At 55.2% G+C, this 26,141-nt stretch overlaps 1 protein-coding gene across 2 annotated transcripts in view; it reads left to right on the top strand.

The window, feature by feature from the left end:
• The window catches only part of PLXNA2 (plexin A2), a 143,596-nt gene that overhangs the window by 10,985 nt on the left and 106,470 nt on the right, over positions 1 to 26,141 (top strand). For both annotated transcript variants that reach the window (XM_071450326.1, XM_071450325.1), the window contains exons 2-3: positions 12,463 to 13,717; positions 14,136 to 14,318. In XM_071450326.1, the coding sequence (XP_071306427.1) occupies positions 12,530 to 13,717; positions 14,136 to 14,318 (1,371 nt within the window). In that variant the 5' untranslated portion in view covers positions 12,463 to 12,529. The remainder of the gene's footprint in view (positions 1 to 12,462; positions 13,718 to 14,135; positions 14,319 to 26,141) is intronic.

Below are 26,141 nucleotides of genomic sequence, written 5' to 3'. Positions count from 1 at the left end.
GGCAGGGACAATATCTGTGTGGCAGGGACAAGTTCTGTGTGACAGGGACAATTTCTGTGTGGCAGGGACAAGCCGGTCCCCTTGGATGAATTCCCCGCGGCCGAGGTTGGGCTCAGCTCAGCAGTGCCAGAACAAACTCCCAGGGAGAAACAACAGCAGAGGCTCTTGTGAGGACTTCCAAGGGGGTTGTATAACTTGGTTAAAAACCAAATTTAAAAAAAAGGGATAAAAATTGGCCCGGCCCAGGGTGCTGGTCGCAAGGAGGTTTGGCCTCAGGAGGGACAGGCTGGGTGGAATTGCAGGGACCTTGCAGAGGGGGATTTCACTTCTGGATGTGTTGGATTTTAACCCTTCACTGCCCCACAGGCTTGCACCAAGGAGCTCTGTGTCAATCCTGCCATTGAAATGAGATTGGATTGACTTTAATGAAGGAATGGTCTCCCTGAGGGTGAGTCCTGCTGGCACAGGGCTTTGGGCAGCTCACCTGCCCCAGCAGAACCTGCTCCCACACCCTCTGAGCTGCAAAGATCCATTGGAAACAAAACCATTTTGGCCTAATTTCCTTCTCCTCCCAAGATTTTAATAAAAGCCCCATTATTTTTAACCCAAACTGCAAAATTTCAACATGAGAAGAAGCAGAATATTGGCTCGTTTGTTCATCCCTGCGAATTCCTGCTTCGTTCTCTGCAAATTCCCATTATAAACATGACACTTGGGCAGATTATCTGCTTTAGCCATCGTGTTACTGAGGGGGATATCACATTAATTTCCTTGTCATTGCGTTTGTTCTCATCTGTGTGGGATCGTTTGGTTCAAAGTCTTGTGGTCCTTAATGTAACTCAGTTGCTCTTTGCTTCTGCCTTCGAAGACAAAGGGAGCAGCACTCAGTGCCCCTGGATTTTCCAAAATCACTGATTTTCCTCTGATCTGGGAGGTTCTTTTTGGCCAGGCATCCTGGCTGGGTGGTTTTGGTGAGAGTTCCACAGGTTTTGGGCCAGAGACAGCTCCACTGCTGAGTTTTGGCTTTGCCCCCACCAGTCCTCGAGCTCTGTGGGAATGTTTTGGGGATCTGGAGGAGCAGTCTGTGGTTGTAAAGGGGGGATTTGTAAAACTGAACCAGCTCAGAGTGGTGCCCTGGCTCTCACGAGATGTTTTGTTGTGTTTTTTGGAGGAAACTCCTTTTGTGATGGGTCCCTGGGTTTGCCAAAGGAGCCCTGCCACAAATTCGGCCGTGGCTTCTCTCCCTGTGGGATCCTCTGAGCATTTTGTGGAGTTTTTGTGCTCAGCTCTTGCCCCACCTCGCTGCTGTGTCCCCTCAGGTGTGACAGGGGGGCCCTGATCCCCCTGCTGCTCCACCCAAGCAGTGCCCTGGGGATCTGGGGACAGCAGGGATGGGGCTGGGACACCTCCCTGGGCAGAGCTGAATGCAGGGGTGCTGAGGGCTCCTGGGGCAGGCAGGCTGGCTGCGTCCCTGTGAATTATGGCCTCACACATCCTGAAGGATTTATTGTTTTCCGGCAGGGCTGGAGCCTGTCCCACAGGCAGGAGTGGGAGGAAGTGACTCAGTTGCTCTCCAGACAAGTGCAGCTTTGAGCTGCAGGGAGGCAGGAGGCAGCAGAGGGTGTCCTGAGGGAATTCCTGGGAATTGCTGCTCCCGGGGCTCTGGGTGGGATGGGCAGGGCTGGCAGGGAAAGGCCAGGCTGGGCAGTGGCCTCAGGAGCCACGGGCTGGGGATGTGACAGCAGAGCAGGGGACAGGGGAAGGTGTCACGGAGCAGGGAGAGGCTGTGGGTGCTTTCCTAACTGCCCTGATTGTTCTTATCACACTAAGAAGAAGCAGGGCAGTGATGCAGGGCTGGAGCAGCTGCAGCAGCCCATGGCCAATCGATTGCCACGCCAGGGGTGCAGTGTGGGGCACAGTGGGGGGACAGAGTCCGAGCAGCTCCCAGGGGCTTTTATGGGGCATTTTCCACCCCCACAGGCAGAAACACAGTGACCCTTCCTGGGTGGGTGCTGCAGCTCCCAAACCTCCCCTCCTGTCACCCCCATTGTCCCCATAGTGCTGCTGTTTGTGCCCTGCTCTGAGCTGCACAGGGATCTCTGGAGCTCCTGGTTTTGCTCAGGCTTTTGGGACATCTCATCCATCAAAGTGTCCAGCCCCTCTTTAGCCTCAGACCTTGTGGCTGATGTCAGATGTGGACGTCAGCAGCTGCTTTCTCCATCTCAGTCTCGGCTTGGCTGGAGAGAGAGAAGTTTTTAAATGACAGAGATCCTTAGCAAAGAAACGAGAGTTAGTGTTAAAAATAAAGAAAACAAGACAGCTCGTTTCATCTAAACAGAAGGGTTATTAAACAGGCTTGAATTAATCAGAGACCTGCCAGAGCTCTGAAATTGAAAAGCAGGGCAGAGGAGCAGGGAGCACACGAGTGTGAAGGAGCCACTTTCTCAAGCAGACATTGATGTCCCAACGCTCTGGGAGAGGAGCTGATGCTCAGCTGATGGTGGCACGGGGGGGAGGCGGCTCCAGGCTTTGGGGTCCTTGCCTGGACCTCAGGCCATGAGGCTGGGGGCACCTGCCCCCCTGGGAGCCCCCAGACCCCAGATCAGCTTGGTGCTGGTCCCAGGAGATAAACACGGCTTGGTGCTGATACAGGGAGATAAACCTGGGTTGGTGCTGATCCTGGGAGATAAACCCAGTTTGGTAGTGATCCTGGGAGATAAACCTGGTTTCGTGCTGATCCGGGGAGATAAACCTGGGTTGGTGCTGATACAGGGAGATAAACCTGGGTTGGTGCTGATACAGGGAGATAAACGCTGCTGGGTGCTGATCTCAGGAGATAAACCCAGTTTGGTGCTGATCTCAGGAAATAAACCCAGTTTGGTACTGATCCTGGGAGATAAACCTGGCGTGGTGCTGATCCCAGGAGATAAACCTGTCTTGGTGCTGATCCTGGGAGATAAACCCAGCTTGGTGCTGATCCTGGGAGATAAACCCTGCTAGGTGCTGATCTCAGGAGATAAGCCCAGTTTGGTACTGATCCTGGGAGATAAACCTGGCTTGGTGCTGATCCCGGGAGATAAACCCAGTTTGATAGTGATCCTGGGAGATAAACCTGGTTTCGTGCTGATCCGGGGAGATAAACCCATTCTGGAGGGTCAGGGAGCTCCACCAACCATGCCCAGAGGTCCCCACAGCCCCAGCCCCGCTGGCTGAGAGCGACCCAGGGCTGTTTTGGGGATACCAGCCCCGAGCAGCGGCTGTGGCCATGGCCCATGTCCTGCCCTGCTGTGTGAGTGCAGCCAGGATCTCACCCAGCGCTGGCTGGCGCAGCCCAGGAGCTCTGCTGCAGCGTCTCTGTTTAATGGAGTGCCTGGGGACCCGTTTAATTTGGAGCTGGGGCTCTTCACTTGCCTGTGGTGTGCTTGGAGTGAGGCCAGCAGAAGCTGCTGCTTGTTTTCCTCCTGCAGCTCGCCGTGATCCTCCCTCGTGCTGCTCTGTAACATTCTCTGGTAATAAACTGCAGCTGGATGTCACCTGGGGACACGGGGCTGCGCTGGGGCTCGGCAGATAAAACTCCCTGCCTCGCCACTGGGACCTTTTGCTTAGCCTTGGGCAAATCATTTCCTCGTTTAATCTGCTTGCACCGAAGGTCAGCAGCCATTAAATTCCATTTTGTTGGGAACGAAGCCCATGAATAATCAAAGGACGCTCAGGTGCACCGGTGGAGAGGTGGGCAAAGCTCAGTCCGTCAGGACTCGGGTAGGAAACCAGAAAAAGCACTTTCTGAGGCACATAAAACTGACCTAGATTGCCTGGAGGGGCTGTGGATTCTGTTTCTGGGGGTCCTTGAGGACTCTTTAGAGAGCAGCACTGCAGTGATGGCTCTAACAGCTGGGCCTGCAGCAGGAGGCTGTTACACATCACAGCTCTCCATCCAACTTTGCTCTTTCAACATCATCCAGCACCAGTGACCTGTTTACACAGGTCTGGCCGAACCCCAGCCTCCCCAAACCTTGACTAAACCAGCCATGAAACCTCAGAAGTGTTAAATTTCCCCTTGGTGTCAGACTTCAAGGCAGCCAGGGCGGGCAGGCTGGAGCCTGGGGGCTGCCTGGGGAGTGAAGCCCTCCCTGGCCACCTCTGCACTGCATTCCCCAGAGGAACAGCAGCTCCTCTTCTCCCCCTGGATCTGCAGAGGATCACACACCCTTTCTGCAGGATCCCTGCTCCAGCAGAGCCACCCCTGGCACTGCAGCAGGGCTGAGCCACAATTCCAATGGGACTGATACCAGCACCCTGACCCACAGGGTGTCAGGCTGGGCTCTGACTCTGGCACTGTTGGTTTGGTTCGCTGCATTGTTTATTTTATCCTTTCATTTTCTTCCCTAGTAAAGAACTGTTATTTCCTGCTCCCATAATTTTTGTTGCCTGAGAGCCCCTTTAATTTAAAATTTATAGCAATTGGGAGGGCAGGGAGGGGTTCATTTTCTCCATTTCAGGGGAGGCTCCTGCCTCCCTTAGCAGGCACCTGTCTTTCCAAGCGCAGACAGATTGTTGGCCTGTCCAAGGCAGGTCATTGATGAGCTGTTCCACAGCAGAGCACTCAGAGGCTGCCAGCTGTGGTTTCTCAGAGGGCAGGTGCCAAGCGTGGGGACAGGAGAAGGTGTCTGGTGCATCCAGGCTGGGCTGTGCATTTCCCTGAAGCCCTGTGGGGTTGCTGGGTTAAATGGCTCCAGCTGTAGGGCACAGCTGGGTGACAGCCACAGCTCTGGTGCTGCTCTGTGATGGGGAAGATGAACCAGGAAAGCCTTATCAATAGGACTGCCTGGCAAAGGAGTTTGAGAATATGGAAACTATAAGCAAGATTGAAATGAAAGCAAGGTATGAGATCCCTCAGTTACTGAACAACTGGAAAACAATGGTGTGGCTGCTGAAGGTGATCCCCTTTTGATGGAACAACACCCTCTGCTTGCAGACAGGCCCAAGGGTCCCAGCAGACCCTACAGCTTGGCAGAAGGGTCCAAAGAGGAGTTTTTAGGGTTTAAAATGTACCACAGTGTGGTAATGTAATGATTCTTATAGGCTGTATGGAAATGCTGTAGGATTTGTATCTTGGACTAGATTGGTTAGTGAGAATTAGAATATTCAACACAGAAGAAGATTTATGGCATTGGAACGGGAACTTCGCTCTCTTACCCCTTTTAGTCTCTTACACTCTTGCTCCCTTACCCTCTTACTCTCTCACCCTCTCATCCTCTCTCCCCCTCTCTTCTCTCAGTCCTGCTCCAGCTGTGCCTGGCAGCTCCCAGCAGGGCCCTGCCCCTGGCCCTTTGCAATAACCCCAGGTTCCACACCCTGGCCTCAGAGATCTCTCATCTCCATCCATCCCCACCGTGCCACCCTCGATGCTCCTACAGAGCTGGGTCCCCCTGGGATGGGGCCTGAGGGTCACAGCTTGTCCAGGCCTGTGTCAGGTGTGGATGAGAGGTCAGATGTCCAGGCTTGTCCAGGCCTGTGTCAGGTGTGGATGATGAGGTCAGATGTCCAGGCTTGTCCAGGCCTGTGTCAGGTGTGGATGATGAGGTCAGATGTCCAGGCCTGTGTCAGGTGTGGATGATGAGGTCAGATGTCCAGGCCTGTGTCAGGTGTGGATGATGAGGTCAGATGTCCAGGCTTGTCCAGGCCTGTGTCAGGTGTGGATGATGAGGTCAGATGTCCAGGCCTGTGTCAGGTGTGGATGATGAGGTCAGATGTCCAGGCCTGTGTCAGGTGTGGATGAGAGGTCAGATGTCCAGGTTTGTCCAGGCCTGTGTCAGGTGTGGATGATGAGGTCAGATGTCCAGGCTTGTCCAGGCTTGTGCAGCAAACCTGGGACACGCCAGGGGTGGCACTGGCTGTGCTGTGTCCTTGTGCTGCATCTGCAGCTCCAAACCTGGGGCTCAGGGCAGGGCCCCTCTGGGTTTCGTGTTCCTCTGGACCCGTTGGGATGTGTGTGCACAGGAGGGAGGTGGAGGCGAGGGCTCTGCACAGTGTGTGCTGTATAAACAAATATCTGGGCTCCGGACAAATTTTGTGCATAATTCCTGTGATGTTGTTTGTTATCAGGGAAATGCCTTTTCGTGGCTGGGCTCTGTTCTTCCCCTCCTCTTCCTTGTCCCAGGCCTGGAGGAAGCAATAATCACAATGCTGTGCTTTGCCCTCTTAACTCTTTCTCAGAAGGCTGAGGATGCCATCCCTGGGAAGGAGCAGCCCTGGGAAGGGGGGACTCAGCTCCTGGCACGGGTCCTGCCCTGGCTGCCAGCACAGAGCAGGGACAGGAGGGCTGGAGTTTGGTCCAAAGGGTTCAGGTTGTGTTTTAGGGAAATCTTGTTATTTGTCATCCCTGCGGGGAAACCTCGGGAGAAACCTCGCCAGACTCCTCACTGGTGATTTACAACCTGTTTTTGCTGTTGATGGAGTCCAAACAGTAAATAAAAAAGGCCAGGAAGAGGTGGTGGGAGCCATCCTCATGGCTCTGTGTTAGAGAATTTCAATTTTTCACACCCAGGTGCCAGTAACTTCCCTTGGGATCAGGCTCTTGGTGCTGGGGGGCTCCTCTGGCTGTGGTGGCCTGGCCAAAGAGGCAGCACTGAGCATCCAGACCTCTGATCCACGCTGGAAACATCCCAGGGCTTGGAGAAGCTTCCATCAGACACTTTGGCTCCAACTTTTTGCCTAATTAAACCCAAAGTAGATTAATCATGGTAAGGTCTTCCTCCACAGCTGACAAATGTGTGCTGAGTGTCACTCCTTGGAGGGGATCAATCACTGCAGCAGCTCCAGTGCCTGGAAAGCTTTCACAGGAAAATTCCCAACGAGCTGCAGGAGAGATGAGGGCCCAGCATCCGTGATCCCTCTTGCTGCAGGGAAATGGCCAAACTCGGGGCCTTGCCTTCACTCCCAGACCTGGTACGGAGCCGGCAGCAGGGGAAAGGCTCAGGCTGGTGCCAGAGGGCTGTGCCAGAGAGTTTGTCCTGCCTGAGGGTTTGTCATGTGCAGCCTGCCCTGCTGGTGACCCTTGGGGCAGTGCTGGGGGGCTGTGGCAGCCTTGGGGCAGTGCTGGGGGGCTGTGACAGGCTGGTGACCCTTGGGGCAGTGCTGGGGGGCTGTGACAGCCTTGGGGCAGTGCTGGGGGCTGTGACAGCCTGGTGACCCTTGGGGCAGTGCTGGGGGCAGTGACAGCCTTGGGGCACTGCTGGGGGGCTGTGGCAGCCTTGGGGCAGTGCTGGGGGCTGTGACAGCCTTGGGGCAGTGCTGGGGGGCTGTGACAGCCTTTGGGCAGTGCTGGGGGGCTGTGACAGCCTTGGGGCAGTGCTGGGGGGCTGTGACAGCCTTGGGACCCCTGTGGGCAGTTCTGGGGGCTGTGACAGCCTTGGGGCAGTGCTGGGGGTGTCACAGCCTGGTGACCTTTGGGCAGTGCTGGGGGGCTGTGACAGCCTTGGGGCAGTGCTGGGGGTGTCACACCTGGTGACCCCTGTGGGCAGTGCTGGGGGGCTGTGACAGCCTGGTGACCCTTGGGGCAGTGCTGGGGGGCTGTGACAGCCTTTGGGCAGTGCTGGGGGCTGTGACAGCCTGGTGACCCTTGGGGCAGTGCTGGGGGTGTCACAGTCTGGTGACCTTTTGGGCAGTGCTGGGGGCTGTGACATCCTGGTGACCTTTTGGGCAGTGCTGGGGGCTGTGACAGCCTTTGGGCAGTGCTGGGGGGCTGTGACAGCCTGGTGACCCTTGGGGCAGTGCTGGGGGTGTCACAGCCTGGTGATCCTTGGGCAGTGAAGGAGGTGTCACAGCCTCCTGACCCTTTGGGCAACACCACTGTCCCCGCTCCCAGCCATGGACCTCGTGGGGCTGTCAACAGCGAAAGGGGCAGAAGCGCCCCCAGCTTCCAGAGCAACCCCAGCCCCCCCGCCCCTCCTGGCTGGCTCTGTCATTCCTCAGGAGGGTCTGGTCAGGATCACAGCCCCCACAAAGCCAGCGTGGGATTTATGGCCCAATCTGCTCCTCCCCGGGAGTGCCTGGGGAGCCGGGTGGCCTCTGGGCAGGGGGAGGCATGGGGACAGAACAAGGACAGGCAGGGAAAAGCTGGGAGGGTGAGGGGATGGGTGAGGGTGTGGGGTCACTGCGGGTTCTGGGGTCAGCGAGGCACTGGGGGTGTTTGCTGTGCCCTGGAGGAGCTGGGGCACACCCAGAGGGGTGAAACATCCCAAAAGCAGGAGCTGAGGGAGCAGGGGCGATGGGTGAGGGCCCGGTGTAAATCAGCCCACCCCCAAAGAAGAGCCCCCTCAGCACCAGGCAAACACAGCTGCCACACTGGTGACATCAGAATTGTGCCTTTGAGCCGTCATTGGCCACAGGAGATTCTCTTGTTGTTTTGGCTTTAATTTTCTTTTTTTTTTTTTTTTTTCTTTTTTGGGGGGTCTGCACAAAATGCCACTAATGACAAACTGTGGTGCCCGTGAGTGAGTGACAGCTGAAATGAGAGAAATGACTAATGGTGCCTCCTGAAGCCCTGTCACATGGAGATTAAATGAGCCCTTTTTTCTTCCCCCCTCAATGAGAATCATGGGCATTTGAATAATAATATTATAGTCTCCATTAGGATGACAGTGGGGGAAAAAATCGGCTCAGACCTGTGATTATTCCTTCAATCTAATAATTATTTAAATACCAGATAACTCCTTTCAGCCTAATTGAGGCCTTTCAGCTGCTTGGGTTTATATTGTGTCCCTGAATTTACTCTCTCTTTCACCTTGCGTTACTAATAGCTGCAGATTGCTTCTGAGGCTGTATTTTAAAACTCTCTTCAGAAAAAAAAAAAAAAAAAAGAAAAGAAAGAAAGAAAGAGAGAGAAAATTAATGATCAAATGGTATTAAGGGTGAGAGTTAAAATCACCCATTCTGCTGGTGTTTAACTCCCCAGGTGTTTGCCCTCCTCCACAGGGATGGTTTGGGTTGGAAGGGGCCTTGAAGCCATCCAGGGCCATTTAATCCAGTAGAAATCCCAGACTGGTTTGGGTTGGAAGGGGCCTTGAAGCCCATCCAGGGCCATTTAATCCAGTAGAAATCCCAGACTGGTTTGGGTTGGAGGGGACCTTGAAGCCCATCCAGGGCCATTTAATCCAGTAGAAATCCCAGACTGGTTTGGGTTGGAAGGGGCCTTGAAGCCCATCCAGGGCCATTTAATCCAGTAGAAATCCCAGACTGGTTTGGGTTGGAAGGGGCCTTGAAGCCCATCCAGGGCCACCCCCTGGCATGGGCAGGGACACCTCCCACCAGCCCAGGGTGCTCCAAGCCCCGTCCAGCCTGGCCTTGGGCACTTCAGGGATGTGGCAGCCACAGCTGGCAACCTCTGCCAGCCTCTCCTGAGCCAAGAATTCCTCCCCAAAATCCCAGCTGAGCCCCACAGGGAGCGGGTTCCTGTGGCTTTGGTGTCTGCCCTGCTCAGCCCTGCACCCTGCCCTTGTCCCCCAGCCCTGGGGACAGGAGCTGCCCCAGGGTGACACAGGGAGAGGATGGCAGCTCATGGCCACTCTGCCATGCTCAGATCATGGCCCCAGAGTGACACAGATCCAGGAGAGGATGGCAGCTCATGGCCACTCTGCCATGCTCAGATCATGGCCCTAGGGTGACACAGGGAGAGGATGGCAGCTCATGGCCACTGCCATGCTCAGATCATGGCCCCAGGGTGACACAGATCCAGGAGAGGATGGCAGCTCATGGCCACTCTGCCATGCTCAGATCATGGCCCCAGGGTGACACAGGGAGAGGATGGCAGCTCATGGCCACTGCCATGCTCAGATCATGGCCCCAGGGTGACACAGATCCAGGAGAGGATGGCAGCTCATGGCCACTCTGCCATGCTCAGATCATGGCCCCAGGGTGACACAGGGAGAGGATGGCAGCTCATGGCCACTCTGCCATGCTCAGATCATGGCCCTAGGGTGACACAGGGAGAGGATGGCAGCTCATGGCCACTGCCATGCTCAGATCATGGCCCCAGGGTGACACAGATCCAGGGAGAGGATGGCAGCTCCTGGCCACTCTGCCATGCTCAGATCATGGCTGAGGCAGATTCTCCTTCCTGGATGATCTCTCTGCCGCTGGCAGTGGCTGCTCATGAGTGCCCTGCCAAACCTTCCCTGTGAGGCAGAGCCAGGGGCTGGCTCACAGCTGACAGCTCTGCTGGGTTTGGGATGGAAACGTGGCTGAAAAAGACCTAAACCTGCTGTGGAACCACACACCCAGATGTGTGTAAAGTTCAATTATTTCAGTGCATTCATTTCTAGCCTGCACTGTCCTTGTGTCACTTTGCAATGGAACAACTTTTTAAGAACTGGAAGTAGGAAAATGGTGTGTGCAGGGCTCTCCAGCAGGCCCTCACTGCTCTCTGAGGGGTCTCTCCCTCTTGGGGCTCCCCTTGAACCAGAGCATGTCCAGGACTTGGGGCATGCAGATAAAGCTGCTCTGGGACCCCCGTGCTCAGGCGTCAGTGCCCACATGTGTCACCAGCACCGAGGGGACACTCCCAGATCCCGGGAGCCCTTTGATCTGTGCCATTTGGAAAGATCCTGGGAGGATCAGGGAACGGTGCTGGGGTGCTCACTCAGACGGAGAGGGAAGAGCCTGGTGCTGCTGGGGGTGTGGGGAGGGCAGCAGGAGCAGCTGCTCTGTGCCCAGCACACCGAGTGTGCCCGTGTGCACCGGGGTCCCAGGCTGAGGGAAGAGACGAGGGTCTGACTCCGTGTTTCAGAAGGCTTGATTTATTATTTTTTAAAATATATAATTTATTTATTTTAAATAAATTATATATTTTAAAATAATAAATATATATTATAAAAATATAATTTATATAAATATATATAAATATATATATTTTAAAATGAAATAAAAATAATATTTTAATTTATTATTTCATATATTATATTAAAACTATACTAAAAGAATAGAAGAAAGGATTTCATCAGAAGGCTGGCTAAGAATAGAAAAAGAATGATAGCAAAGGCTTCTGTCTTGGACAGAGACTCTGAGCCAGCTGGGCTGTGATTGGCCAGTAATTAGAAACAACCCCATGAACCCAATCCCAGATGCACCTGTTGCATTCCACAGCAGCAGAGAACCATTGTTTGCATTTTGTTCCTGAGGCCTCTCAGCTTCTCAGGAGGAACAATCCCAAGGAAAGGATTTTCCATCGAACGTGTCTGTGTCACACCGAGAGGGCGGCAGGGCCCGTGTCCTCCCCAGGACAGACAAACTGCCAAGGTGGGGATGGCGGGCCTGGCAGCGAGAGGGAAGCAGCTGGGGAAATGTGTCCCTGAGCAGAATGAGAAAGCCATCAGGGCTGCCTCTCCTGTCGTGTCCCCTGTCAGTGGCACAGCGCAGGGACAGAGCTCCTTTGTCACCTCTCAGGAACAGCCGTCCCCGGCTCCCGGCAGGAACAAGGCTAAAGAGAGAGGGACACCCGCAGCTCAGAGCGCCCCTGCAGGGCTGGGAATTGTTGGAAATTCAAATTAAAGCAAACCAGGAGCAGCAGCGGGGGCTCGGAGCTGCAGAGGGCAGGGTTCCTGTGGGGCGTGTGGGGTGTGATGGGTGCACGGTGGTGCCTCATCCTCAGCCTCTGCCCAGCGCTGGGGTGACCCCGAGGTGAGGGAGGGTTCTCTGGAGAGTTCCTTTGCCTGCCCAGCCTGGAGCATGTCAGGAATGCGTAACTGGGGATAAAGGAGAACTTTGTGGTGGTTTTCTCGCACTCAGACACCTCTGTGGTCGGGCCAAGCCAGCTGCTCTAGACTGGTGGTGTCTGTCCTGCTGGCAGGGTTTGGTGGCTGATCGAACCATGTGCTCTCACCTTGGTGGCAGCTGCTTTTTGGCAGGAAAGTACCTTGTGAAGGAGCTCCTGCCTAAAAAGCACCTGCTTGAGAGGCACTTCTGGCTCTGGGGAGGCTTTGAGGGGAGATGTCAACGCCTTCAGTGTGTGCTCAATGAGCTTGCCTGCACGAGGCTTCTTCCTCAGGTTCCCAAATTAAATCAGAGAGGGTTTCAAGGTAAAGAACAGCTCTTATTTCCTCTGCTGCTTCCAGCAACGCACCCTGCAGGAGACATCCTCTCAGCCAAGATTGCAGATGGGTGGCTGGGGCTGTGAGATGCACGCTTTGTCTTGGGCTGGAGCTGATTCTCCCCTCCCTGTCTGAGCAGAGCATGTTCTAAGCAGCCAAACCCCACCACAAATTAAGATGCAGGGGCTGAAACAAGTGGCAAAGCATCAAGCCTGAGCTGCTCTCCACTAAGTTATGGACTCGCTTAATTCTCGCTGTGCTTAGAGACATCCTCCCTTTATCTCAAGGACTGTGTAATTAGAAAGCCTCCTTTGAATTTTATCTGCAGGGCACACGGGATCTAATCCTTGGCTCTGGGTGGTTCTTCTCTCCACAGAACCATGTGAGGGACATTGCTGGGGCTCAGGACACGCGCAGGGGACACGGAGCTCTCCTTTCCCAGGATGGATCAGAGGAGGACCTGGCCTCGGCTACTGGACTCTGACGGCTGCTCCGTGGCTCTGCTCTGCCTCCTCCTGGCATCGCTGTCCCGGGACGTGTCCAGCAATGCCTCCTTCAACACTTTCCACGCAGAGAACCGGGACTGGACGTTCAACCACCTGACGGTGCACCGGGGCACCGGCGCCGTCTACGTGGGCGCCATCAACAGGGTCTACAAGCTCTCGGGGAACCTGACCATCCTGGTGGCTCACAAAACCGGCCCCGAGGAGGACAACAAATCCTGCTACCCTCCCCTCATCGTGCAGCCCTGCAGCGAGGTCCTGACGCTCACCAACAACGTCAACAAGCTGCTCATCATCGACTACTCCGAGAACCGGCTGCTGGCCTGCGGCAGCCTCTACCAGGGCGTCTGCAAGCTGCTGCGCCTCGACGACCTCTTCATCCTGGTGGAGCCCTCGCACAAGAAGGAGCATTACCTGTCCAGCGTCAACAAGACGGGCACCATGTACGGCGTGATCGTGCGCTCCGAGGGCGAGGACGGGAAGCTCTTCATCGGCACGGCCGTGGATGGCAAGCAGGATTATTTCCCCACCCTGTCCAGCCGCAAGCTGCCCCGGGACCCGGAGTCGTCGGCGATGTTGGATTACGAGCTCCACAGCGACTTTGTTTCGTCCCTCATCAAAATCCCCTCGGACACGCTGGCCCTGGTTTCGCACTTTGACATTTTTTACATCTACGGCTTCGCCAGCGGGAACTTTGTGTATTTCCTGACGGTGCAGCCGGAGACCCCCGAGGGCGTCTCCATCAACTCCGCCAGCGACCTCTTCTACACCTCGCGCATCGTCCGCCTGTGCAAGGACGACCCCAAGTTCCACTCGTACGTGTCCCTGCCCTTCGGCTGCGTCCGGGGTGACACCGAGTACCGCCTGCTGCAGGCCGCCTACCTGGCCAAGCCCGGGGAGGTGCTGGCCAGGGCCCTCAACATCACGGCGCAGGAGGACGTGCTCTTCGCCATCTTCTCCAAGGGGCAGAAGCAGTACCACCAGCCGCCCGACGACTCGGCGCTCTGCGCCTTCCCCATCCGCACCATCAACGCCCACATCAAGGAGCGCCTGCAGTCCTGCTACCAGGGCGAGGGCAACCTGGAGCTCAACTGGCTGCTGGGCAAGGACGTGCAGTGCACCAAAGCGGTAAGGGAGCGCTGGGTGTGGGCTGTGGGGGCCCTCGAGGGCCGGGTTCAATCCCTGCCCCAATGGAACACCAGTTTGCAGAGCAGGATCAGCTCATCTGTGCCTCAGTTTCCCTAAATTCAGAGCACCCTTCCCCTTTAATCCACGCTCTCATCCTGCAGTGGGATGACAATGAGGGAAGGGGTGGTGTTAAGGCAGAGTAAAGTGTGCAGCTTCCTGGGAGTCTTTGTCACTCCCAGCCCGGCGCTCTGGAAGCTGCAGGAGCCCTGGGGAAGGTGGCTGGAGCTGGCAGGGGGTGGCACATCGGTGGCCCCCACCCTGCTGCCAGCACCGCCAGCTCCCTCCACACCACCCCGAGAATGTGGGGCTGCCCTGGGCTCTGTGTCACTCACAGACGCCCCAAACCTTGTCTTTCCAGCCAGTCCCCATCGATGACAACTTCTGTGGCCTGGACATCAACCAGCCCCTGGGGGGCTCAGTGCCCGTGGAGGGGGTGACGCTCTTCACCTCCAGCCGCGACCGCATGACCTCCGTGGCTTCCTACGTCTACAACGGCTACAGCGTGGTCTTCGTGGGCACCAAGACGGGCAAGCTGAAGAAGGTGAGCCCTGTGCATGGCTGTGGAGGGCCAGGAGCTGCTCTGGGGTTGGTGTCTCTCGGGATGCGGGCCAGGGTTTGTGTCTCGGGAAGCTCTGGTGCGCCTCGCTGCTGCTGCTGCGCCTCACGGGTGTTTCCCAGTGGGAAACTGGGAGGGAAGCAGGAGTGGGAATGGCAGGGTGTGGGTCACAGCCTCGTGTTGGAGAGGCAGAGCTCAGCTCTCAGCATTGTTGGTGTGGTTTGGTTTGGTTTGGTTTGGTTTGGTTTGGTTTGGTTTGGTTTGGAGTGCCATTTTTGGGAAAGGTGAAGTTGAAGCTGCTGCAGGACGGTCCTGGGAAAGGAACTAAAGGAGGTCAGATGGAAATCTTGCAATGGTTTTGTTTCCCAGCAATCCTTCTGCAACTGCTGGAGAAGACTGGGAGTTGCAAAGCCCTTGCTGGTGCTGGCAGGATTTTGGTCATGGGAGACAGGAATAGGTTAATGTGGCTGCTTTTGGAACCAAGCCTCAGGGCAGAGTCCTGCTGCTTCCCCTGCCTCTTCCCTGCTGCTGGATGATTGATCAGCCCTGGAACATTCCTTGTCCTCTGCACCACAAACACCGAGGGGGGGTTGCTGGGGCTCAGGTGGGAGTCACAGAACATTTCTGGGTTGGAAGGGACATGGGCAAGGACACCTTCCACTGGCCCAGGTTGCTTCAAGCCCTGTCCAACCTGACCTTGAATGACTTTTAGGCCTTTGGAGCCCAGCTGGGATTTCACTGCTTCTGAGTCACAAAATCCCAGAACATTCTGAGTTGGAAGGGAACTCTCAGATGAGTTCTGCATTTAAAATAAGTTTGGAAGTGGCCTTGGGGTGTAAGCAGAGGTGTGTGAGAGCCCTTGTTGGCCTCTGGAGCTGGAGCTGCAGCTGGGAGCCAGCTCAGCAGTGGGTCTGATCCAGCTCCAGCAAAAACAGCCCTGGAGCTGCTGCTCTGGCAAGCTGAGACCCTTCCAATTAACCTCAGCTCTAAATGACAGCATTAGGTGAACCTGTTAAAAGCAGCCCCTGCTCCTCCACGCCAGGGAAAGAGTTAACAAATGTAATCAACAGCAGGCTGTTAATTTTTTGAGTCCTTAAGCAGCAGGGAATTTCTTCCTCATCTATCCAGGAAGATACAAGGACAGGCAGATACTACACTTGAATGTCTGCATCATTTTAATTACATCAGTTCATTAATATTCATTCAGCACTTTACAAGTGCTGAGTAGTAGTAAATTAGGTGCCTCCCTGGTGCCTCTCGAGTGTCAGTGGGGCAATTTTGAACGTGGGGGAGAGGGAGCTTGTAGAGCAGAGCCCTCCACTCGCCTGCTCCCCGTGCCGTGGCACAGCGGAGAGCCGGGGGTTCTCAGCTAAATGGAAGAAGAGGAGCCCTCAGCACGTCCCAAATGCCTGTGCCAAGCCCGGAGCTGGGGATGCAGCAGGGGATGCAGCCTGGGATGCAGCCTGGGATGCAGCAGGGGATGCAGCAGGGGATGCAGCAGGGGATGCAGCAGGGGATGCAGCAGAGGATGCAGCAGGGGATGCAGCAGGAGATGCAATGGGGGATGCAGCAGGGGATGCAGCAGGAGATGCAGCAGGGGATGCAATGGGGGATGCAGCAGGGGATGCAGCAGAGGATGCAGCCTGGGATGCAGCAGGGGATGCAGCAGGAGATGCAGCAGGGGATGCAGCAGAGGATGCAGCAGGGGATGCAATGGGGGATGCAGCAGGGGATGCAGCAGGGGATGCAGCAGGGGATGCAGCAGGGGATGCAGCAGGGGATGCAGCCTGGGATGCAGCAGGAGATGCAGCAGGGGATGCAATGGGGGATGCAGGAGGAGATGCAGCAGGGGATGCAGCAGGGGATGCAGCAGGGGATGCAATGGGGGATGCAGCAGGGGATGCAGCAGGAGATGCAATGGGGGATGCAGCAGGGGATGCAGCAGGGGATGCAGCCCAGTGCTCATTGTGGGCAGCATTTGGGGACAGGGGAGGCTCCTCAGTCAGAGGCAGCAGCAGCCAAGGGCCTGTGCCTGCACACGAGGTATTTACGGGCTTGTTCCATGAATTATGGAGGATTACAGGAGCAGCAGCCTCTCCAGCAGGGTTTAATTCCTGGTGCTGGTGTGCACTGAACGCTTTCTGATGCAAAGTTAATCTATTCCCGCTCCGCTGTCCAGAGGGAGGCCTGTGGAATCCTTCACCTGCAATCCTTCATCTTTTGGATGAAAATTGGCCCATCACTGAAGTAAATTCATCCCAGACATCCACTACAGTCAGGTTTTCATGGCATCTGCCCTTATTTAACAGCAGAGCTGCCTGCAGCTGGTGGGATCCATCCCCCTGGAATTAACTGGAACAATCCCTGGTGTGGGGCTGAGGATGCTGTTCTCTCTTTCCCAGCTCTGTCTGCACCTTTAGCAGGTTTTCCCTCCTTTGACATATGGGATTATCTTTTCCATGGCCTGAGGGAGCCCAGGTGAGGCGGAGGAAGCAGCTCTGCAGGGAGCTGAGGGGCTCTGGCTGCAGAGGAGGGACGTTAACAGGTTGTCTCTGCATTTTGTGCCTGTTCCAAGATAACCAGACCTGTCTGGAAGTCAGGGAGTGCTCAGGATGCTCAGGACTCTCCTCATCTCCCCTTCCCCATCTGTGAGATGATGGTGGAAACGTTCAGCACCTCTGTAAGTGCCAGGGATTGGTGCAGAGCCTTCTCCACCTGATCTCCTCCGCATCCTCCTCCGTCTCAGATCTGCCCACACCATTAATGTCTGAAAGCTTTGTCACACCTATTCTCTCGCCCACAGCTGTTGATTTCCTTTGGAAACAAGCTGCTGGCTCCATCTGGGCTGCCAGGGAAGGCGTTTTTGTGTGGCTGGAGGAAAGTCAGGGAGATGGCTCCAAAATCCTTCCCATTTGCCTGTGCTCCCCCAGTGGGGATTCCTCACTGGAAACACTGGGATATCCCTTGGTGTCCTCCTGCCTTTAGCTCTTCACCAGTGAGGATTCCTCACTGGAAACACTGGGATATCCCTTGGTGTCCTCCTGCCTTTAGCTCTTCACCAGTGAGGATTCCTCACTGGAAACACTGGGATATCCCTTGGTGTCCTCCTGCCTTTAGCTCCTCACCTCACTGCTCCAGCCACATTCCCAGCTCCTGCTGCTTCTGCTGCCCAGGAATTGTCCCAGAGAGGGTGAAAAGCAAACGCTGCTGATGCTGTGGCCCTGTGGCTCAAGCACAGGTACATGGGATGAAATTCTCCCTCCTGCTCTCCTTCCAAAGCTCCTCAGCCTCCTGGCTGTGGGAGGAAGGGGAAAGGGGCCCGTGTTGGAGACACAACCATTCAGGATCGGGGATTCCTCCAATAAAACCATTTCCATCAAACAAAATGAGAAGGGACATTAATGCAACAGTTAACAGCAACTAAGTGCTGGGGGGAGATGTGTCAGCTTGCTTGTTCTGTTTATGGGCTTCATACAATTCTATCAATATTGATGTGTGATGCCTTTGATTTTGACACTAATCATTGCCATGAATTAAATTTGCAGCCATATAATTAGAACTGCTATTAATAGGGCCTCAAGCTAAGCACTGCTGTGCTAGTTGGCTTTTTCCTGATGGAAAACGGCATCCACGGAACTCAGCTCATGTGGTGTGCCCAGGAGGGGCCGAGCCTGATGTGGAAATTGCCCTGGCTGTGCCGAGAGGGGCTCCTCTGGAAGGCAGGCTCGTGGGGAGGGCCTGGCCCAGAGGTTTCCCAGGAATTCCCCTGGAGCTGCCCTCAAACTTCCCAGTGGTTCGGTGCCCTTGGGATGCACAGGCTCAGTGGGAGAGAGGGGGATTGCAGGGAGAGCAGAGCAGCTGCAGGGCCGCTCCTGCTGTGCTTCCATCTCCCCCTCCCCGTGGCAATCCTCCACTTGTGCCCCTGCCCCAGCCGAGCTGTGTCAGCCCCCTGTGCACGCCTGGTTCCATCTCATCAGCCTGAGCTCAGCCTGGGATGGCAGCAAGGCTCACCACTAAAAATCAATCTTGTATTTCATCCCGAGAGGTCTGTTTCTTATTAGGTCTAATAAATCAGTGAAGTGCCCTTCATTCAGCTTGTCAATGCAGGACATTGTTTGTGATCAAGAATAAATAAATGTCTCTGCTCTGTCTGCCAGCCGCCATCGAGGTATTATTGCTCCATCACGCTGTTTATGCTGGCTGGAGGAAAAATGCAGCTCCTGCAGCCTTGCCTGCCTTCCCACGGGCTGGGAGTGCTCCTGGGTGGCAGAGGCGAGGGAAAAGCTGGAACTGTGACGCTGTACCTGGGTTTCACCCAGCACTGAGCTGCTCAGTGGTGATAAGGATTTAATTTGTGTGCTCGGAGGTGTGGAGGTGTTGCAGTGCTGCAGGCGAGGGCCCAGGTGTGGTTATTTCAGTGCCCTGAGGTGAAGGATGAGGTGTGTGAATGAAATCACCCCCAGTTCTCCTGGAAAAGGGCTGTCACTGCTGTCCTGTTGTCACCCCTGTCCCAGGGGCAGCTGCACTGGACGTGGCTGGAATCCATCCCAGGGGCTGCCTGCAGGAGTGCCACAGGGACATGCACAGTGCTGGCACTCTGTTCACGATGGGAACACACTCCTGTCACCTGCAGGACTCCTGAACTCTGTCCTTGCTCCTGCGCTTTTCCAAGGGACACCGTGAGCCGTTGGGTCGCGCCACCAGAGGAACGCGGAACTTTTAAGTGCCTTGTTACGTCTTGGGACATGAGAGTTTTATTCAGCTTGGCTGGTTTAATTTGTTCCATTAGTGGGAATAAAGGAGGTCTTTCACAATGAAATATATATGTCCGAACCCGTCCTTAGATGACTTCATTTTATGGGTGGTTATCTCACCCCGGTGATTTATCCTTCGTTATCGCCCCCGCCTCACTCCAGGAAAAATCTCTGTTGCATCAGCCTGTGGAGAAGCCAAGAGGACACCAGGCTGTTATTGAGCAGATGAAAACCATCCATTTGCAGGCGCCTTCCCAAGGATTCGTCTGGTTTTAGCGGCAGGTTGGGAGGTCAGGGGCTCTGCTGGCTCCCTGGTCAATCCATCACCCTGGGAGCACAGATCCCCACGGCACAGCAGAGGTGGGAGAGGGCAGATGGTTCTGGTTTGGCTGGAGGAGTTGTTTAATTGAAAGGTCTGAGAAAAAAAGCCTGATTTTTTGCCCAATGATGTGAAATATGGGGGTGCTCAGGACTGTACTTGCTGCTGTGGTTGGAGGAGCTGGGATTTATTTTCTCCCTAAACAAGGATTTTCCAGCCTCAGAAGCAAATTCCCCTTTGCTTCACCTGTGCTGAAAAGGCTCCCCAAAATGCCCCACGGTCCCTTTCACATTTATTATTTTTCATAGCCAGAATTTGGAATCTTATTAATTGGAATTTGTGCGAGGGAATAGGAGAAGTGCTGGAAGCCAGAGGAGAGCTCTGGGCTGTGTTTGGGGCTGGAGATGGGGCAGAGCTGCCAAGTCCCTCCAGACTGTGGCTCTGAGCACTCAGGAATGTCCCTGCCACCTCTTAATGGCATGAAATTGGCCTCTCTTGTCCCAGCATCCCTTCCCTGGGCCTGGGATCTGGCGCCTGCCAGAGCAAGTCACGTCAGAAAAAAGCCAGGAGTTGGCAGAGAATTTTATGGCTGCTGGAGAGGGAAGGGCAGGTGTTCAGGAAATGCTGGGGATGTGAAATGGAGCCAGGTGAGCTCGGGGGCTGCTTTAATCTCATTTCTTGGCTCAGGAGATGGGGATGACTCTGGGTTTTTTTATGCGGGTTCAGGCACCTTGAAAAATCAACTGGAAATTTCAGAGGGCAGCGACTGCGTTTGGTTCAGCTCTGAATCAAGTGGGGTTAGTGGGGCTGGGAGTGCTGAGCAGCCTCAGCCATGGAATCCACCCTGCCTGGAATCCATCCTGCCTCTGGAATCACGGAACCATGGCTTGGCTGGGCTTGGAAGGGGCCTTCAAGGGCTCTGCAATGAGCAGGGACACCTTCAGCCAGAGCAGGCTGCTCAGCACCCCATCCAAACGAGGTTTTCATCCTGAATTCCGCAGATAATTCATCCCCACACCTTCTCCCAGGGGCATTATCTCCATTATGAGCATCAAGTGAGGCAGAAGCTATTCCTCCTCCGTTTCACCACGTTTTCATCAGATTCAATAATGAGTTTCTACCTGAAATGATCTTGGCGAAAAATATCACGAAATTCCCAGCTCTTTGGTGAGCTCCTGATGGTTTTCCTGTCCCTGCTCTCCTTGGAGCGTGGAGCTGGAGGAGTTCTGGGTGTTGTTGGCTTTGGGGGTAGGGCAGTGTCAGACTCCTGCCTTTCCACTCACGAGTCAAGAAGTTCATGCTTTCTTTACTATAAACATCTTTTTCTGCAGGCTTTTAAAATCCTCAGAGGTCAAAATAACACAGGTTTTGGTCCATTTGTAAGATCTTAAATCCCTGGGTGGCAAGAAATACTGTGAGAAGCCCGGGCTATGTTGCTTCTCTAAATGCCTCCTCGAGGCAGGAAAAACAAATGTGGAAACCACAAATGTGCCGGGAGAGAGGGGGGGAATGTGCAGGGAGAGTCCTGGGCGCTGCCACAGCCCCTGAGCTGCTGTGAAATGCTGGGATTTAGGGACAGTCAGGGGCTGGGGTGGGATTTAGGGACAATCAGGGGCTGATGTGGGGTTTAGGGACAGTCAGGGGCTGCGGTTTGAGGTGGGGATGGCTGGAGGCTTTCCCTGCGTGTCTGATGATGGTGCCTTTAGCATTCCCTCCATCCCCCGATGGATTTTACAGCCCGTTGTGGCTGTAAACACCCGCTGGGTGCCTCTTGCTGCAGGGCAGTAAAACCCTGCCGGGTTCGGGGCGGATCCATCACGGAGCATCCCCCGGGACTGGAGGCCTGGAGTAAATTTGGGATCAATGGTTCTGCAGGGCTCTGAAGGCAAAGGGCAGCAGGCTGTGACCCTCTCTGCTTTTCTTCTTTGTGCAGAGCCTTTCACGGCAGCAGCTCAGTGTCGTGAAATAAATAATTGGAATATGGGGAAGGTGCGGGTACAGTGGGAGGGAGAGTGGGAGCCTCAAGGACACACGGGCTGCCCTCTGCCCCTCCAGGGAAAGGGAGAGCTGCTCCTTCTGATTCACACCGAGTTCAGCTGGGGCTTTGCAACCCAAAGGGCAAAGAAAGCAAGAGAAACACTGACCCTCACGTTAGCAATCAACTGATGAATATGTTTAAATCTTGTCTGTTTTGGAGCAGAGCACCTCCCACGGCATGGGGCACATTTGTTGTTATTTGCCCTTGATTTTAAGGGCACATCTTTGATTATTTGCCCTTGATTTTAAGGGGAGTTTGGCCATGCCAGGGACTGAGATTGGGCTGATTCCAGCAGCCCCAGAGTGGGGATGCAGCAGAATGGGACAGACAGCACCAAACACCAGCTCTGGGGAGAGAAAGGCAGCCCAGGGTTTGCTTGAGAAAACAAACAAGTTTCATGTTTTCAAGTGAGCCTGGCTGGTTCGGAGCCTGTGATCAGAGGCAGCACAGCCCAGGTCCAGCAGGAGCTCTGCTGTTCCTCCAGGAGCATTAAAGAGCAGCCCCTGCCTGCTGGAAATTGTTGATAAAGCTCTCTTTTTAGAGTCATTTCTGCTTCTCTAGCACAAATGTACTATTTCTTGTTTGGATGTGTTGCTTTCTTCATTCACTTTTATTACTGGGGACATTTACATGAAAACAGCTTTTTTTTAATATATTTTTTTTTTTGCTCTCGCAGCACATTTCCCAATTGCAGCTGCAATTCCTGCATGGAAGGAGAAATCCACCTTCCCTGGGAATGGGATTGGGAATTCGGAATGGGAATGGGGAAATGGGGATGGGGATGGGAATGGGGGAATGGGGAATGGGAATGGGGATGGGGGATTGGGATGGGGAATGGGGAATTGGGATGGGAATGGGGAATGGGGAATTGGGATGGGAATGGGGAATGGGGAATGGGAATGGAGATGGGAATGGGGAATGGGAATGGGGAATGGGGAATTAGGATGGGAATGGGGAATGGGGAATGGGGAATGGGGAATGGGGAATGAAGATGGGGATGGGGAAATGGGAATGGGAATGGGGAATGGGGAATTCGGATGGGAATGGGGAATAGGGAATGGGGAATGGGGAATGGGAATGGAGAATGAAGATGGGAATGGGGAATGGGAATGGGGAATGAGGAATTGGGATGGGAATGGGAAATGGGAATGGGGAATGAGGAATTGGGAACTGGGATGGGAATGGGGCACTGAGCAGTGCTGGCCCCCGCCCCACAAAGGCTCTGTGTGAATGGGGTCACAGTAAATGTCCCCAGCTCCCAGATTTATTCCTTCATTAGGAATTTAGATCCACTCTGCTGCATGGGATGCTGCTGTCAGGGAGGCTGCTGCTGTTTCCCTCTCTGGGATAAAGGTGGGGGCTGCCAAGGCTCTGCCCAGCCAGGCCCCCTCCCAAACGCCCCAGAGCCAGCGTGGTCTGGGCAGGGGGAGCAGGAATGGGCTGGGGAAGGGGCTGGGGGCTCTGCTCAGCCTCTGCTCAGAGTGAGGGGGGTCTATGGGAGGGAACCCCACCATAGGGGTGAGCAGGAGGGGGCTCCAGGGCTGCAGGGCTGCAGGGACGGTCCCCAATCCCCACGGCCTGGGGAGGAGCTGGGTGGGCTCACAGTGCCATGGCCAGCAGCCGCTCTTGGGGCCCCCACAGCCCCATCAGAGCAGGGAGGGGTCCTGAACATTTCCAGGAGCTGCGGGAAAAGCTCTGAAACTGTGCAGTCATGGAACCAGACAGATCAGGGAAGAGCTGAGGAACTAAAATTAGCAGGAGTGCCCCAGGCAGAGGCCACCTGGGGCTTTGTTTCGTTTCGCTCTCAACTTTCATCTCTTTTATTTATAATTTGTGGCTGATTGATTTTCTTTTTTAAAGCTGTTTTTTTCTTCCCTTTCCCTCCTTTGAAAGCGAGGAGCTTTGCTGGCTCATGATGAGCAATCCCTGCACTCCCAAGGGCAGCACTGCCCCTTCTGGCCCAGTTCTGCCTCCCCTGAGCCCTGGGAGCAGAGCTGGGCCAGCCCCAGGCCCACCCTGGACCAGCTCTCCTCCTCTGCAGCCTTTCCTTGGCTGCTCTTTGTGCTCAGCCCCAGCCTGTAACAGCTCTGGGACCTCTGGGGGCTGGAGGGCTCCCATGGTGATTTCAGACTGGTTTTGAGCAGCTGTGGCTGCCCCTGCATCCCTGGCAGTGCCCAGGGCCAGGCTGGACAGGGCTGGGAGCAGCCTGGGATCATGGACGGGGTCCCTGGGCATAGAATGAGAGGAGATTTGAGGTCCCTTCCACCTCAGGCCATTCTCTGGCTCCCCTTCCCCATCCTCCCCTCCCCATCCTCCCTTCCCCATCCTCCCCTCCCCATCCTCCCTTCCCCATCCTCCCTTCCCCATCCTCCCCTCCCCATCCTCCCTTCCCCATCCAACTCTGACACTTTGGAGAGGGATTAAAGCCCTGGTGATTTGGCCTGAAACTCGTCCCTTTGGAGACTCTTTTGCCTTCATTGTCCAGCAGATAAATCTGCTTTCAGCTGCCTGTGAGTGCTGGGATGGGGATGGAGGAGCAGGAGCAGCCCCAGTGCTGATCCCCCTCCCCAGGTGTGCTGCCCCTTCCACCCAGCCAGGACCACCAGCACGGGCTGGGGGCCAGGGCTCTCTGCCTGTGCCTGCCTCTGTGTCATTCTTCAGCACAAATGCAATTGGAGATACTCATCTCAACAAGGAGAGGCCTCTCTGTGACACTGCCTGGCCTCTCTGGTGGCACTGGCAGCCCTGGTGGCAGCTGGGGCAGGGGGATCAGAGCCCAGCCCAGCTGTGCTGGCCCAGCTGAGCTGGGTTTAGTGCTCTGAACCCTCCCAGCCATTCCTGCAGATTTTCCCAGGGCTCAGGTTGATAATGAAGGGATTAATTTAATTCCCCCAGCCCTCCTGCAGCTGCTGTGTGCTGCTCATCTGGGGCTGTCTTTGCTGCTGAGCTCCAGGCACTGCCCAGGGCTGTGTCAAGGATGGGGGCTGAGGGGTGCAGCCCCTGGCACTGCCCTGCCTGGACAGGAATAAAACCCCAATAAAGGCTGGCACCCCAGAGAGAGCTGGAAATGTTTGGGCTTTGCTGGAGTGCAAAATCACCTTCCAGCAGTGCCAGAGCAGGGCTCCAGCCCAGCCCTGTGCCCTGGGGGCTCTGGGTGATGCCCAGGGGTGGCACAGCCCCTCTGTGTGTCTGTGTGTCTGTGTGTCTGTGTGTCTGTCCCTGCCCCAGGGAGGGAGGCAGGGCTGTTCCCCGGCCGGTGCTGGGGACAGGGGACAGGGGACAGGGGACAGGGGACAGGAGACAGGGATGTGTGGCCAGTGAGGGGAGGTGGCTGTAGCTGATCTCACGTTAGCATTGCTGGCTGCAGCTCCTGGCTGTGGGTGGCTGCAGCTTTTTTCCCTCCGTTCTATCCCAAACCTGTTTCAGATTAAAAACAAACGCTGCTGCAGATCAGTTTGTCAGTCACTCCAGACATAATCTCCCAAAATAATCTTTTACCAGCCCTCTCCTCCCCCAAGATGGGCAACAATTGTTTCAAGACATGTCAGCCTTTGTTTGAAAGTGAGCTTTGTGCTTTCCTGAGGGAAGGGAAGGGAAGGGAAGGGAAGGGAAGGGAAGGGAAGGGAAGGGAAGGGAAGGGAAGGGAAGGGAAGGGAAGGGAAGGGAAGGGAAGGGAAGGGAAGGGAAGGGAAGGGAAGGAAAGGAAAGGAAAGGAAAGGAAAGGAAAGGAAAGGAAAGGAAAGGAAAGGAAAGGAAAGGAAAGGAAAGGAAAGGAAAGGAAAGGAAAGGAAAGGAAAGGAAAGGAAAGGGCTGATGTGGCAGTGCTGGGGACACCAGAGCTGGTGACCCTGGGCAGGCTCAGGGGAGCTCCAAACCCCTGCAGCACCTTGGGCAGAGGAGAGGGATCTGCTTTGCCTTGCTCCTGTCTGAACAGCAATCAGTGCTGGAAAATAATCCCTGCCAGGGGCTTTTACACATCTGGATCAGTATTAGTCCATTAATCCACCTCCATTCCCTGCAGGTGGATCTGAGTGGCAGTGCCCATTCAGATGCCCCAGGGGCTCCTCCTGTGCCCTGGGCCCATCCCATCGGTGCTCCTGGCTCCTCTGCCCCGTGCCTGTGCAGGGTCAAGGCTCAGGGTCTGCCCCACTCTGCTCTCCCGAGCCCTGGAAATGCCTTTTGGGAATGCATTTCCCAAAAGAATAAATGTGGCTTTTATGTGAGTGCTGCTGTGGCAAAGGGAGTTTTTAAAGGGAATCAAATGCCAAAACTTTAAAGGAGTTTGAATCCAGCTATCAGAGGTAATTTTTAGGAAGGCAGAGCTCGCTAGCTGCGCATCCCCTGGGTTTTGTGGAGGCTTGCTCTCCCACATCAGCCTCCCCCAGCTGTGTGTGCTCCTGTGTGTCCCTGCAGCTCACACCAGGCAGGGAAACACTGCAGAGGTGCCCTGGGACCTGCCAGGCACCCCCGGGCTGTGCTGCTCCTGCTGCCCTGCACAGGATGGGAGGGAGGCTGGCAGAGCTGGGGATTGGCCGCCCCTCCCAGCAGGAATTGGTTTGTGGGCTCTCCTGGCAGCCCCAGCATCTGGGACACGTCGGTTCACAAACGTGGTGAGAGCTTATCAGGGAATCGTGGTTTGGATTACAGCAAAATCCCAGAATGAGCAAATCCCGGCCTAATCTGGAGGGCTCTGGCAG

This window comes from Agelaius tricolor, unplaced genomic scaffold (assembly GCF_023055355.1).
Source record: "Agelaius tricolor isolate 1412-34295 unplaced genomic scaffold, bAgeTri1.0.p SCAF_30, whole genome shotgun sequence".
NCBI lineage: Eukaryota > Metazoa > Chordata > Aves > Passeriformes > Icteridae > Agelaius > Agelaius tricolor.
The sequence above is the reverse complement of the archived record's forward strand: the minus strand, read 5'-3'. Positions and strand labels throughout refer to the sequence as shown.